The sequence below is a fragment of the Puntigrus tetrazona genome, chromosome 12, assembly GCF_018831695.1.
Source record: "Puntigrus tetrazona isolate hp1 chromosome 12, ASM1883169v1, whole genome shotgun sequence".
NCBI classification, from domain to species: domain Eukaryota; kingdom Metazoa; phylum Chordata; class Actinopteri; order Cypriniformes; family Cyprinidae; genus Puntigrus; species Puntigrus tetrazona.
This window is the reverse complement of record NC_056710.1, coordinates 3,931,897-3,945,337: the sequence shown is the minus strand read 5'-3', so window position 1 is coordinate 3,945,337 and position 13,441 is coordinate 3,931,897. Positions and strand designations below refer to the sequence as shown.

Here is a 13,441-nt window from a genome sequence, read left to right as displayed (position 1 = left end):
GATACCACGGTTTTCTTTGATGTAAAAACATATGATACGTGTATTTGGTGATTACGATTCAGGGTAAAAAAAAAAAAAAATCAGTATACTCCACACTCTTAAAAAAAGGTTTTCAAGCGCAGTGCTATTTTGTAAATACAATTATGTCATTTTAATGCTTCCCACCGATAAATATTTTTTTTTAAATGATAAACAATGATCTTTATCAATAAAAACTCAAAATTAGTTGCATTAAGTGCATTCCCACATGAAAAAATACTATAGTCATTTAAAGTAAATACTGTAGCGTTTTTGAAGCGTTTTTTTTTTTTTTTTTTTTTTTTTATTTAGAAAATGCCTCACTCTGGAGCTAGTTAAAGGCCTTGTTGGTACTGTATCCTAAGAACTTGTCCAAGAATTTACCCCAGAGATAACCAGTCTCACTTTCTGATTAAGGTAAATGTACTTCTTTGTAACTAACATTAGACAGTTATGACCAGTCCAAAACTTTAAGACTAAGCAAATGCAACTGGTCCCAGTTCGCTTTATGAACCAGTTCAACTGAATCGGCTGAATCAGAAGATCTTGATGTCTAAAGCAAAATGTCTCAGTGGGTGAGGAGGAGGTACGATAGATCATTAATTGACAAATTATATTTTTTACAATACACTGGTCATGTCAATATTTCTGATTCATTCTAGATCAACCATTCGTGCTACAGTATGTCAGCTTGTAGATTCAGAAGCAGGTTCCCAAGACATCGATTTTTTTTCCTACAGTCCCACAACACTCCACACATGCCATCCCAGAACACTTAAATAATCTGTAATGACAAGTCGCATATGAATATTCACATATTCTGATGAATATGACTTCTTGTAGTTTGTCATTTATATTGTTAAGTGTAAGTGCTAAGCCTGGTTTTGAAGAGGTTCACTTAATGGTCAAGATGTTATCCATAATCCAGATGATTCAAACATATCATATCAACTCAATATTTAAAAGTCAAAATTGTTGTTTTGTGAATGTTTTCAGGACAAATATGCTGATGAGATCTCATTAATGTACAATAAATTACATAAATTACAAAAAAATGAAACAACAATGTCACACTTTACCTTCAGACACCTAGTACACGTTCCTGAATCAGCATTTGAATAAAATAAATAGATGAACAAAGTTTGCAAGTTTTCTTTATTACTATATCCATCAATAATACATTGTGAAAGCCCACGCAACGTTTGACATTAATAATGGCACCTGCAGCGTATTGTATTCAGTCTTTCAGAATCGCCATCAAGTGGTCAGTAATTTTTGTCCATCTTCACTGTGTCCATTTTTCCCGCTGTCCCGTTTTCCGTGAACTCCGTTCTGTCTCTCTGTCCTATCTTTACCAGCAGCGGAAAGCATTTTCTTTTTAAAACTGAAATCTGTGCCACGGCTGCTGTCACAGTCATTCTAAAATAAATGAATGAATAAATAGACACAGAATGGTTTAGACCAATAGTTTTTTTTACACAAGGCTCAAAATATATTTGTTGGTGTAGCTGCAATGTTCGAAGAATGACCGCTATGGCAAACCTTTAATTTAGCATATTGAAACAACACAGCAATTGATTCACTGGGCACAAACTCATCTTTAATATGATTAAGCTTGTGTGAATCTGTTTCACTTCAAAATAATAAGATTGTCCTTCTGAACGATGCTGTGTAGCAGTGTGTCAGCGTCATTGATCTCCAAATGTTCCTCTTTGCATTTGAGAGGATTGAACCAGCACTACATGAAAAATCTATATTAATGTTCTACCTGTATATTAGATGTTCTTGCAAGCAGTTATGCAACCTTTCTGGCCCTTTTTTGGATTAGCATTAAATAGCTGAACTTATATTTATCCAGCAATATGTATCCATATTTAACACATTTAAATATTTTAAAATGTAATTTATTCCTATGATTGCAAAGTAAAAATTTCAGCTTAATTATTCCAGTTTTCAGTGTCACATGATCCTTTGGAAATCATTCTTATATGCTGATTTATGGATCATATAATATTAATCATTATTAATTTACAGTTAGTTACAATGTTGAAAGCTGTTTTTGTCTTTTTTGTGGAAATGATGATACATTTTTTGATCATGATGATACATGATACAAGTTTCTTTGATAAACAAAAAACATAATTTATTTGAAAAAGAAATCATTTGTAACATTATGAATGCCTTTACCGTCACTTTGTCCAAATGTGTACTTGCTGAATAAAGTAATTAATAATTCTATAATTGTTGAATCATCTACTGAACCCAAACTTTTAAATGGTATCCCAGGTTTTAATATATAAATAAATAAATGCATTATATATATATATATATATATATATATATATATATATATATATATATATATATATATATATATATATATATAAGAAAGCACAAATTGTTTTCATCATCGATAATAACAAAAAATTACAAAAACATTAATCACATCATTTGCATAATATATGTGTTTTGTGTATATGTATTATGTATATATAAAAACACACACATACAGTGTATATTTACATGCATTTCAATATTTATATTCATATCATTTATATTTTATATAAATATGTTTAATATATAAACATAACCTTACTTATATGTACTTATATATACATAGAAATATACACAGTACACGTACATATATGTAAACAAAACCTTAATCACAATAACTCTTTTGACAGCACTACTAAAAATGTTTCTTGAGCATCAAATCAGCATACTGTAATGATTTCTGAAGAATCATGTCATTCTGGATACTGGAGTAATGGCTGCTTTTTAACATTTGAATGAGTAATTTGTACAATAGAGATTAGGTTCTGTTTTCTCACCCCATCTGAATGCTCGGGAAGGGTCTGATAAGGTTGTGATGACTCAGTTTTGCAGGGTCTGCAGTCTTCCAGTAAACCCACTGAAGAATCAAAATCCTCTTCAGTACTGGAGCCCTTGAAGAAAGAGGAATGAGTGTTACAGTGCCGTAATACTCCATAATCGCCTGCTTAAAATAAATTATTCATCTCTGTCAAAGAGGCTGTTAATGTACATAATGTATCAAAATTGCGGTGTGTTATTTCACTCATTGTACCTATTTTTTACCCTGAGGTCTACCAGTGATAATATATTTTTTCATTAACGTCTCTCTGACCTGTGCATTTAATTATTTTGCAGCTGCCCCTTTAAAACTTTCTACGTAAACACCAAATTTTTGAGAAATGAGAAATACTGTATACACAGAGGCTGTGGGATTGTAATCAAACCAATATTGTAACTGCTCAAACCCTCATTCTTTCAAACGTGCTGCTTAAACTATTTATATTAATATAATAAACTTTTGGATCCATCAACCTAAATCAGTTTGTTTTGAATTTTAATTTATGCTTCATTCTAATTTCCTTTGCCTCATGTATGCTAATGGTAAAAACAAGTTTACTAGTTTATATGCAAGCTATTTTTAAACGTAAATACTAAAAGAAAAAAACACATGCAATGCCATTTATTTATCATCTGACATGTGCAACACAGACCGAAGCATGCAGAGGGGCACTGCAGATGGGTTGTAGAAGACTTGCTAAAAACGAATCAAAGTATGTTTATTTACATTGTTCTCTCTTCAGTGTAAAGGCCAATAAATGCCTAAAAGATTGAAGATTGTTGGGTAAAAGAAAAGCATATTAATGTAGTTCACTCAGTTTGTTATTTCAACCGTTACTCCTGACCAGACAAGTCTGTAAATATTTAATTTATTTGAGAGTTACATTTCAACTAAATGTAATGGTGCAATGGGAAAATTATTTAGTAGCGTGTACATTTTTACGTCAAAATAGGCTAAGTTGTAATTTATGTACAGCTGGTGCAACCGGCTCCAGGTTTTTACTCACTAGTTTTACAGCATCACTGCGAGCATCAATTCTATTTTCATTTGTACTTGAAAGCTTAATGGTGGTAAGTTCTGACAATTGTATTTAGGTTTCTAACTTGATAAAAGTTGTGTTCATTGTGAATGTTTTCATAAAAAGTCAACTTTTGTTGGTCAAAGAACTATGTTTTTACTCTCGGGTTGGCCCGTATGAATCATCATCACTGCAGCACTTTCTTGTTCCTCATGCAACAAGAACAGAATCTGTTAGTTGAGGTTAGGTTACCTGGGTGAAAGGTCTGGAGGGGGACTGGACGTTCTTGGGGGAGCCAGAACCTCTTAATCTTTCGCTAAACCAGGAGAAAGGCACAAACGGTGGACCAGAGGAACGTGAGGACCGGTTCTCTGCTCTCTCCGAATCCCTGGACGCAAACACACAATATCTGTACAGGCATGCAAGGAATCGTTGTTGTCCGGTTTCCGGCACTAGCTGAATAAATGCAGGACAGACGCACACACATACCGATTTCCTGCTGATAGTCTGTTGGATCTGTCTTTCCTGACCTTTCCATATGTGCGACGTAAAGTGACCCTGCCCACAGAAAAACAAGCAGATAACCTTTAAAGCACAACCCTGGCCGCTACTACAGCATCTGTGTGGACAGTGTTTGCGTTGTCAAAAAGTACCCTAGTGAAAAATAAATATGATATATATAATTATAATTACTAAAATGGATTTGAAATGCATTTATGTCATGCTATGTATACTATAAATACATTTACATGTTATGTACTGTGCAATTGTACTTTTAGTATACTGCACTGGTATACTTAAAGTATGCTTAATTGGTACTTATTTTGTACTTAATGCAATTAATTGTACAGAAGTAGTGCTGCTGAGGTCCAACTAAAGAAACGGTGAAATATATTGTGCTAAAGTAGAACTATTACAAATATTTTTTCAGGTTCAATTTGAATATCTTGCATTTAAAGACCAATATTATTCAAAGATTAAACAATCTTTATCAATAGTGACATTAAAACACATTTTAGACTTAATATTTAAGAAATATGCATTGTGCACAAGTAGTACTCCAAATGCAGTTTAATTATGATTTTTATATAAAAGTAAGTCCGAAGTGATAAGTCAGTAAATATGCTAATAGATTTGAACTATACTTAGTGTGAAATAAATCTATTTTTAATAAATTACTTTTTTTTTTTTTTTACCAGGGTATACCTACAAAATGCTTTCAAATGTTCAAACATTTTTAAAGACATAGTTAGTAAACTCGAGGCACAACAAAGTCTGTAGTTAAAGACAGGATAAATCCAATCTTCATCTAAAACTATTATTTGCAGCTTTTTGTTGCTTGAAACTTGTAGGATACTAACCCTAGATCAAGAAAACGTCTCCTGGTTTTCTTGTCCAGCAGCACCGTTGGACTATCAGGTTCATCAGGGCCTGTGTCATGACTGTCGTCTGAAAACAGATCAACAAAATGAGCATCAGAATCTGGACCAGGTGTTTGAAACATCTAATATAGATCAGAATAATACAGATGTATTCTGTAAAAGGAAAAACATTTCATGCAACGAAAAAAAACATTCTTTAATTTAATTAGTTCACATAATCCAGTCTTGGTTTTGATCTGTATCAAACCTTTAGTGTGTGTTGTTTATTTTTTAGTTCTGATCTAAAAAATCTGGATTATGTTGATATCAGTAGATGGGTGGATTTGTGGTGGATTTCAGAAACAAAATGTCAAATTTTATAGCTCCTACATTGTGATATGTAGTCCCATTTAGGGCACTGGTAATCTAGATTCAATGATCTGTACATTTTGTATCTGAATGATGGTGATCACAGTTCAAACCTTCGCTTTGTGAGTATTCTCCATAATGTAGAAGGGGCTGGCTGCCCTCACGTGACTTGAGGTGGTCCGCCTGGCAAAGGTGGGCTGGGGAAGATGTCTCTGAATGGACACAGGGTCTGGAGGGAGACTTAGATGGGGTGAGAGGCAAAGCCTCTTGAGAAGAGGTGTTCAGGAGGTGCCTGTAGCTTCGTCTTTCATCTTGTGCCTCCCTTTCTCCAACCACAGTGTAGGGGTCAAAGGTGAATGTTCGGTCTCTCCGTGAGGAAGGGGAGGAAAGGAGCAGGTCAGAGGAGGGAGAAGAGCAGCGAAAGGAAGGATGGACTGGAGAAGAGGAGGTTTGCACAGAGCCACCAAAACTCTAGAGCGCAGGCACAAAGACAGTGACATATCATGTCCTATGAGCCTAAAATGTGTGCTTTTAGGGTCAACTGAACCTAAAATTAACTAACTAAATAAGCAAGTAAGTAAATAAAAAAAAAAAACTTAAAAAACTTAAAATAAATATTAATGAAATAAATACAATGGATGTATATGCTGTTATTTTTTCTTCTGTGGAACACAAACTATTTAAAATAAATAAATAAGCCAGATCTTTTCAATTATTTTTTTTAATTGAAAATTACCACCAGAAAGCACCATGAATAATTCAAATAAAGAGCTTTAGCAGAAGGGAAGGTTTTTAGTGAATAATAAAAACGTTTTAAACTTTTATTAAGCAAGGAGGCATTAAATAGATAAAAAGTGTAATTTTTTTTTCTACTCATCAAAAATTCCTTAGAAAGGTATCATGGTTTCCTACTACTTTTAAAGGGGTCATATGATGTAGCATAACAAGGTGTTCTCTGATTGGCCAGCTATCCAGTGCATCGTGATTGGCCAAATACCTCAAGCGTTTGACGGAAATGTTACGCCCCTTATCATAGCGTGATGCCACGTTCTGGCACTATGACACCAAAGCAATAACACACACTACAAACAAGGCAATTGTTGCCTTCAGTGGAGATATAATTACTGATTATCATGATTTAGTACTGTCTTTGTACGTGTCGCATTGCATCATGTCTCGTAAACATAACACCATTTCTGCATTGACGATTGATGAAATGACAAGCGACAACAGCTTGCTGCTCAAAACTCGCGTTTAAATAGTAAATAGCAGGTTCTTTTAAATAAGTTACGTTTAAGTTTTCTGATTAAAGGTTGTGAGTCAGAAGCGCCAGGTTGTCCATATAGTCTTTGTATACAATCAGCTTAAGATGCTCCCAGGTTCAGGAAATAGTCCTCCGTAAATGAGCTGAACACACTCTAATATTTGTGTTCTTAAACAGTGTTGTAAATACAGCTTAACTACTGATTTCTATTTGTGTACTCTTGTGTACTTTTGGTAACATAAAGTAGTTTCATTTTTACAATGAAACACTGCATCTAAAGCAAACTGCAGCAAAACTACAGTTAGAATAATAGTTCTGTCTTCTTTTTTGTGTACACATTTGGGTGGTGTTATAAAATAAACCCACTCTGTGACTTAGAAAAGTGGGGGCGTGTTTAAACGAGCTGTTTTAGGGGAGTTTGGATAAGTCGTAACATTTTTATGAAGAACATCTCTTTGTTTTTGAGAATTTTGTCTTTGCAACTTTTGGAATCATCTCTATGCACTAACATCTTGTGACACTCCAAAGAGTAAGGAAAACTTTAAATCGCATATTTCCCTTTTAACATAATGATAAGAAATGTTTCTTGAGCACCATATCAATGGCTCAGAATGTGACTCTGAAGACTGGAGTAATAGCTGATCAGAATTTAAGTTTTGCCAGGAATAAGTAAAAAAAAATGTTTTAAACAGTTATGTTTAAATTGTAATATCCTATAATTGTGTGTATTTTTGAGCAAAGAAATGCTTTATATCTAATAGCTTATCATGTGTATCTCAATTATTTTCTCACCTATAGGACATTAACTGAATCATGACTGTCAGGAAAATAAAATGTATGGTGATCATGAGCTTGGAATGACAAGAGGGTAAGTAAATAATATGACACATGACAAAATTATCATTTTTAGGTGAACTACAAGCCTGATCTCACTGCAATTTGTACATATTTTACGATGTGGCTAATTCGTACAAATTTGTATGACCTTTCTCATGCGATTTCATATGAGTTTTGCCAAATCGTATGTATTTTATGAGTTGCCAATTTGTATGAATTTGTACGAATGACCTACATCTAACCCTGCCTCTAAACCTTCCCGTAACTGGGTTTTTAGACAAATCATACAAAATCGTACGAGTGAGGATATACGAATAAGCACGAATTAGCCACCTCGTGAAAAACATATGAATTGGTCATGAGACTGCGTTGGAATTCATAACATACACATGCATGAAATCTATAACATACACAAACCATTCTATCAATGCTGTCATCTCCATCTATCGAGCTCACGCTGTCTCTCAGACGGGTTCGGGAGGGCCGATGTCTCCTGGTTTTGATTGACAGTTGTGCTTTGGCTTTCTGTAGACTGCTGTCAAGCCGTTCGGTCTCTGGAACCGCCTCCGTCAGATCTAATGTGGCATAAAACACACAGATGTATGTTTACTCCCTGAGCTCATTTGAAATTGAGCATTTGGAGACAAAAGCCCAAGACAAACACCACGAATATGATGAAAATCCTGATAAAAGAGTACTGGACTGCTCTCAACACACACTCATGCACACATTAGTGTTCTCGTAACAATCCATAAAATGCAGTGACACCGTAAAGCAGGCCTGAAGCTCTATTAAGCTGTCAACAGCCTAGATTACTTATATAAATGATGGGGGGCCATTCCTCATGTACACCCTGGGGGTGTGTGTGTGAGGGGTCAATGAAACAGGAAGTACAAACACAAACACACACTAACAAATACACACTGCCCAGTGCCATTCTCTCACTTTAGAGTCTGGCTCCATCAACGAGAACTTCATGTAAGTATTCATTAGTGCTGTCAAATGATTAGTCGTGGTTAATCGCATCTAAAAAAAAAAATGTTTATATAATATTGTCACGTTCTCCGGACTTTGTTATTGTTTTTGTCGTGTGCCATGTGCTCTGTGTGCCCTGCCCTTTTAGTTTGTGTTAATCGTTTCATCGTCTTCAGCTGTGTCGTGTTAATTAACCTGTGTACTTAAGTCCTGTGTTTTCAGTTCCGTTGGTCCGATCTCGCCTTATTTTCGTGTGGTTTTGTTCTGCCTGGCTGTATTTGTATCGTTTACTTTCATCTCCGAATGTGGATTAAAGCGTTTATTTTCATTTACTCTTGTTGTGAGCTCTCCTGCCTACCACATGCGTGACAAATATATATATATATATATATATATATATATATATATATATATATATATATATATATATATATACACACACACACACACACACATTTAGAGATTTATATTATTATATATAAATACACAACAAAATTTGAAATGCACTTTTGGTTTTGCCCAATTTTTTTTAAAGACTTTTTCTATGTACAGCCCATTTTTCTGTTCAAAAATCTGTCTAAATCTGACCACTTCTCCTCCACTTCACAGATGTGGCATATCAAGATACTGATTAGGCAGAATGATTATTGCGCAGTATCCTAGATTTTACCCATTAGTCCGTAAGATTTCTTTACTTCTTTACTTTACTAAAACATTAACATTTAATATGCTTCCTTATCCTTTATATATTTTAATATGTACAAGTCAGAATAAGTATGTTGTTTGAATTTTTACATAAATATTGTGTTACACTGAATGACAATGTAACATTGTGACAGCACTAGTATTCATATTACAATATTTTGTGTTTGCGAAAAAAATGAATCATGATTATATTCATAAGTATTACGGTCTCTGTTAATCAGCAGGTCTCTGTTAATCCAATAAATAAATTGTAAAATTTGGATTCTTTATACTGTACTGTATTATTTAAAAAAAATAGTATTCTATCATGTAGAGGAATTGTGTTTTGTAAGGAAAATGTACTTTTTAAATAATATGTGCATGTCACAGATGATTCATTTAGTTAGTACTACGTCAGTATACAGCTTTGCTGGCACATTACATCACTGTTTGTCACATGACCTCATCACAATGAATTTTTAATTGTGAGTGGCAGGTAAAGGCAGTAAAAGCAGCCAAAAGTAGTCAAATGACATGGTCAAGGTCAACTGAGAGCACTGGACTGAGGATTACCACATTGCAAGAAAACACTGAAAAGATAGTAGAATAGCTGTCGCTGACCTTTAAAAAGGTACTAATATACACAATTTACAACATAATAACTCATACACTTAGAAAATGTATCTTAATTAATACAATTATTGAAGAAACTTAATTTTTAGTGAAGAATCCCTTTAAGAACGACCCCTTCACAATTTTGCACCTAGGCCTTTTTGTCATTTGTTTTTGTCATTTTTGCTTCAAAAAAAAATGTAATATTGCGATTCACCTTGTAGCTGGTTGGCTCGGTTCACGGCTTATAACACTTTAACAGACTTTTTTAAAATCCCCATAGAATAAATAAATGCAAAAAATACTTCCAGAATCAATGCCACAGAAAAAGTGTGTGGGCACTAATGCATTCTCTGTTGTAGGCTGCTTATGGGGAGAGGGAACATGCTTATAAAAATTTGTCACACAGATCTACTCTATTCCATAGCAACCTTTCTTCTCCCAACTTGTTTTCAGATCTCAGCACTAATTCCTGCGGTGACGTAGACACTGACTCAGCAAGCTGTACCTTCAAAGCCTGTACAAAAATCCTGTGAAGCCAAACTTTTGAATGTGCCCATTACATCTACCATTATTCCTCAACCATGATAGATAGGATCTAAAAAAATTCACAAAAATGTTTAATAAAATATTAATGACTCTAAAACCAACCAGAGCACACGCTCAGAGAGAATCACAGCCCCTGGTGCTTTTAGAGGCCAGACTGTAGCTGCTCTCTCCTGTAATGCGCTCAGTGTATTGGGAGTGTGGAAATGAAGATCTGGACATTAATGGAAGGGGGAGGGGAATGGGCAGACGGGAGAGGTCACTCACCAAACACATCCTCTTCTGCCTCGGCCAGCGGAGTGGAGGACATCTTCAATCTGAAAGAATGGAACTATAAAATTTAACTGCATATGGACGAGAAAACCACAAACAGAGCAGCGGCAGTCTGTGCATTACAAGTGGGGAAGCACACAAGTCACCGATCATTTGAAATATTCAAATCTGTTGTTTTTGTGTGTGCCATGCTGATTCGAAAATCTGCTCCTGAAACTACCACTAAATGAGATTAACCGGAAATAATTGACCGAGCTCAGAACTTTTTTAAAAATAATTACAGCTATGTTTTAAACTCTTTTAGTAGGGGCAGACAAACACAAGCATAAACGGCAAAGACCAGTTGGCCAGGTTGGATTTGGCTGCCACATACACAGTGTCCAGGCAACAGGCCACTTTGCCATCTGCTGCCCAGCACCTTAAAACGGTCAGTGCCCTTACCATAACATTCATTACATCTATCTATCTATCTGGCTGATCTGCAAATGTTTATCTGTATTTTTACTTTCACAAACCTTTGTGGTAATAAAAAGGCAGCCTAGAACATTTTTAAGGTTTACAGATTGAAATTAAATATACAGTGGAAAAAAAAATCTTATATTATAAGATATTACTAAAATATGCTTTACCTTCACAAAATACTGACAACCACCTTAAAAAAAACACAAGGCATAAGCTCATCACAAGTAAGTATTCCGCAAGACACCATCATGGTAACAAACATTAATCTCTATTTAATATAAAATGTAATATACACAACTGATAAAAACACAAGTAGAAACACTTATTTTAAAGGACTACCGTCAAACGTGAGCGGTCACAGTTTTCTTTAAATTTACTTCTTTTTCACTTCCTAAAATTACACAAAATGCCCAATTAGATCTATTATAGTTTTTAATCAAATAACTTACCAATTAAAAGGTTTTTAGCTTTTTAACAGTGATGGAATAGTGTGTAGAGAAGAATTGTGATAAGGAGAGGTGGTGGAAAAAGGTTCACCTCCCCTGTGGTTGAGTTCAAACCTCTGATCCATTAACCGAGGCCTCTTTAAACGCTCAGAAAAAAAGGTAAAAAGCTGTCGCTTTCATGCATTGTTTACCCCTAGAAGGTACGTATTAGTACCTTGTAAAATGATTCTTCCCTAGTGACAGTTTTTGCTCCTTTTTTGGGGCACTAAATACAGAATAAACACAAGACAGGACTACGACATACAACAAACATTTAACTTATTAGGACATTGCTGTAATCTGACCGTCTAGGCTATCGACACACTCTGTATGACTTTAAGGGCCTCGCTTTCACAAGTCATCTCACTGTGATGGAGATATGAAACTAATGGCCATAAAACTGCCCCCCACACACATTATCCCATCTATAAGAATTAAGGGGGGTAGGGCTGCTAAGTAGCTGACAGGCAGGGAATGGCAATAGCAAACAAATCGATATGGAGATGGGAGGGGACGAATCTGACCTGTGTGCACATATCAGCAAATAAAGCTTACTTTCACTGCAGGGCTAAAACAACAGAAACGGTATACATGCTCATCAACATTTCCTTGACTACGCAGAGATGCATAACCTTGCATTCAACACACACAGTGCCTGATCAAGAAAAACGTGTGAAAAGAAGTACTTACATTCTTTATAGAAAGCATTAACCTAGCTCACCTCTGCTATAATAGCCGCAGATGACAATCAGGGCAAACAGAGGCTGTAAATCATGAATATTTCATTAAGTCAAATGGATGGAAGGGGGACAGGATGGAAAAAAAAAGACGGATAAACAGACTCACCTCTATGTAGTTGCGTATCCCACAGCAAAGCTCAGCTGCTGAGATGGACTGACATACTGCTCCTCTGCCCTGCTCACGGGATGCTGCTGGAGGACTTCTGTTCCTGGATGAGCACAAATTTACAACGTCATTGGGCTACTCTGCGTACACACACACACACACACACACACACACACACACACACACACACACACATACATAGTCCTCAGCAACAGAATGTCAGACACTGCTATACACACCCAAGGACAGTGATGAAATGAAGGAGGCTGAGAGAGGAAGGGAGAGACAGAAAGGGGAGGGAGGTAGAGGCACATGTGCATCATGAATCAATGTTATTACCACTCCAACAACCAATCAGCTTTTATACCCCATCACAGAGGAAATCTGTCTGTGTGTCTGCCTCCATTTCACTTACAAGTACATTTAAATTAAAAAGGCGTAGGTGAATCTGACAATATTTGAACTAACGTGGATAATCTTTAAAAAATGCAATAAATACATGTAAAGTATAATTTAAACACGAATACTATTAATAACAGCATTTGTTGTCTCAATAAATGTATTATTTTCATTAAATTATTTTAATATATGACTACAGAGTAAACATGTTTGTGCCTTACTATATTTACCGTTGTTTTTAAATTAGAATTGAAAGAATTAAGAATAAACGTTATAAACATTTATAGCATATAATATAGTATATTTCATTATCAAACGCTAATTCTTCTGAACATTTTCTCATTGTATTTTATGCCGTGCAGAAATATAATAACAACAACGCAAATATTCTTCTGTTTACAATAATGCCAATGTTTTGAC

The 13,441-nt window shown here is 35.1% G+C and overlaps 1 protein-coding gene across 7 annotated transcripts; it reads right to left on the bottom strand.

Moving 5' to 3' along the window:
• Positions 1 to 1,156: 1,156 nt before the first annotated feature.
• Positions 1,157 to 12,876, bottom strand: samd14 (sterile alpha motif domain containing 14). Of its 7 annotated transcripts, none has more exons than XM_043254141.1 (12): positions 12,821 to 12,856; positions 12,623 to 12,725; positions 12,467 to 12,540; positions 11,459 to 11,481; positions 10,824 to 10,873; positions 8,157 to 8,314; positions 5,752 to 6,109; positions 5,270 to 5,357; positions 4,398 to 4,466; positions 4,161 to 4,296; positions 2,850 to 2,963; positions 1,157 to 1,437 (listed from the first exon to the last, which is right to left on the bottom strand). In XM_043254141.1, the coding sequence occupies exons 5-12, from the start codon at positions 10,864 to 10,866 to the stop codon at positions 1,276 to 1,278; spliced, it is 1,128 nt and encodes a 375-aa protein (XP_043110076.1). In that variant the 5' UTR covers positions 10,867 to 10,873; positions 11,459 to 11,481; positions 12,467 to 12,540; positions 12,623 to 12,725; positions 12,821 to 12,856; the 3' UTR covers positions 1,157 to 1,275. The 7 variants fall into 7 exon arrangements, with proteins under 7 accessions (XP_043110076.1, XP_043110077.1, XP_043110074.1 ...); XM_043254142.1 differs by having other exon boundaries at positions 12,498 to 12,540; XM_043254139.1 differs by lacking the exons at positions 11,459 to 11,481; positions 12,821 to 12,856 and adding an exon at positions 12,862 to 12,876.
• Positions 12,877 to 13,441: the final 565 nt, after the last annotated feature.

Coding starts and splice junctions, on each gene's coding strand:
- samd14 (XM_043254139.1), bottom strand. CDS start 10,866: ATGTCCTCCACTCCGCTGGCCGAGGCAGAAGAGGATGTGTTTG. Junction 2,964..4,160: donor CCTCCAGACCTTTCACCCAG/GTAACCTAACCT, acceptor TCTTTCTTCAAG/GGCTCCAGTACTGAAGAGGA. Junction 1,438..2,849: donor TTCCCGAGCATTCAGATGGG/GTGAGAAAACAG, acceptor CATTTATTTTAG/AATGACTGTGACAGCAGCCG.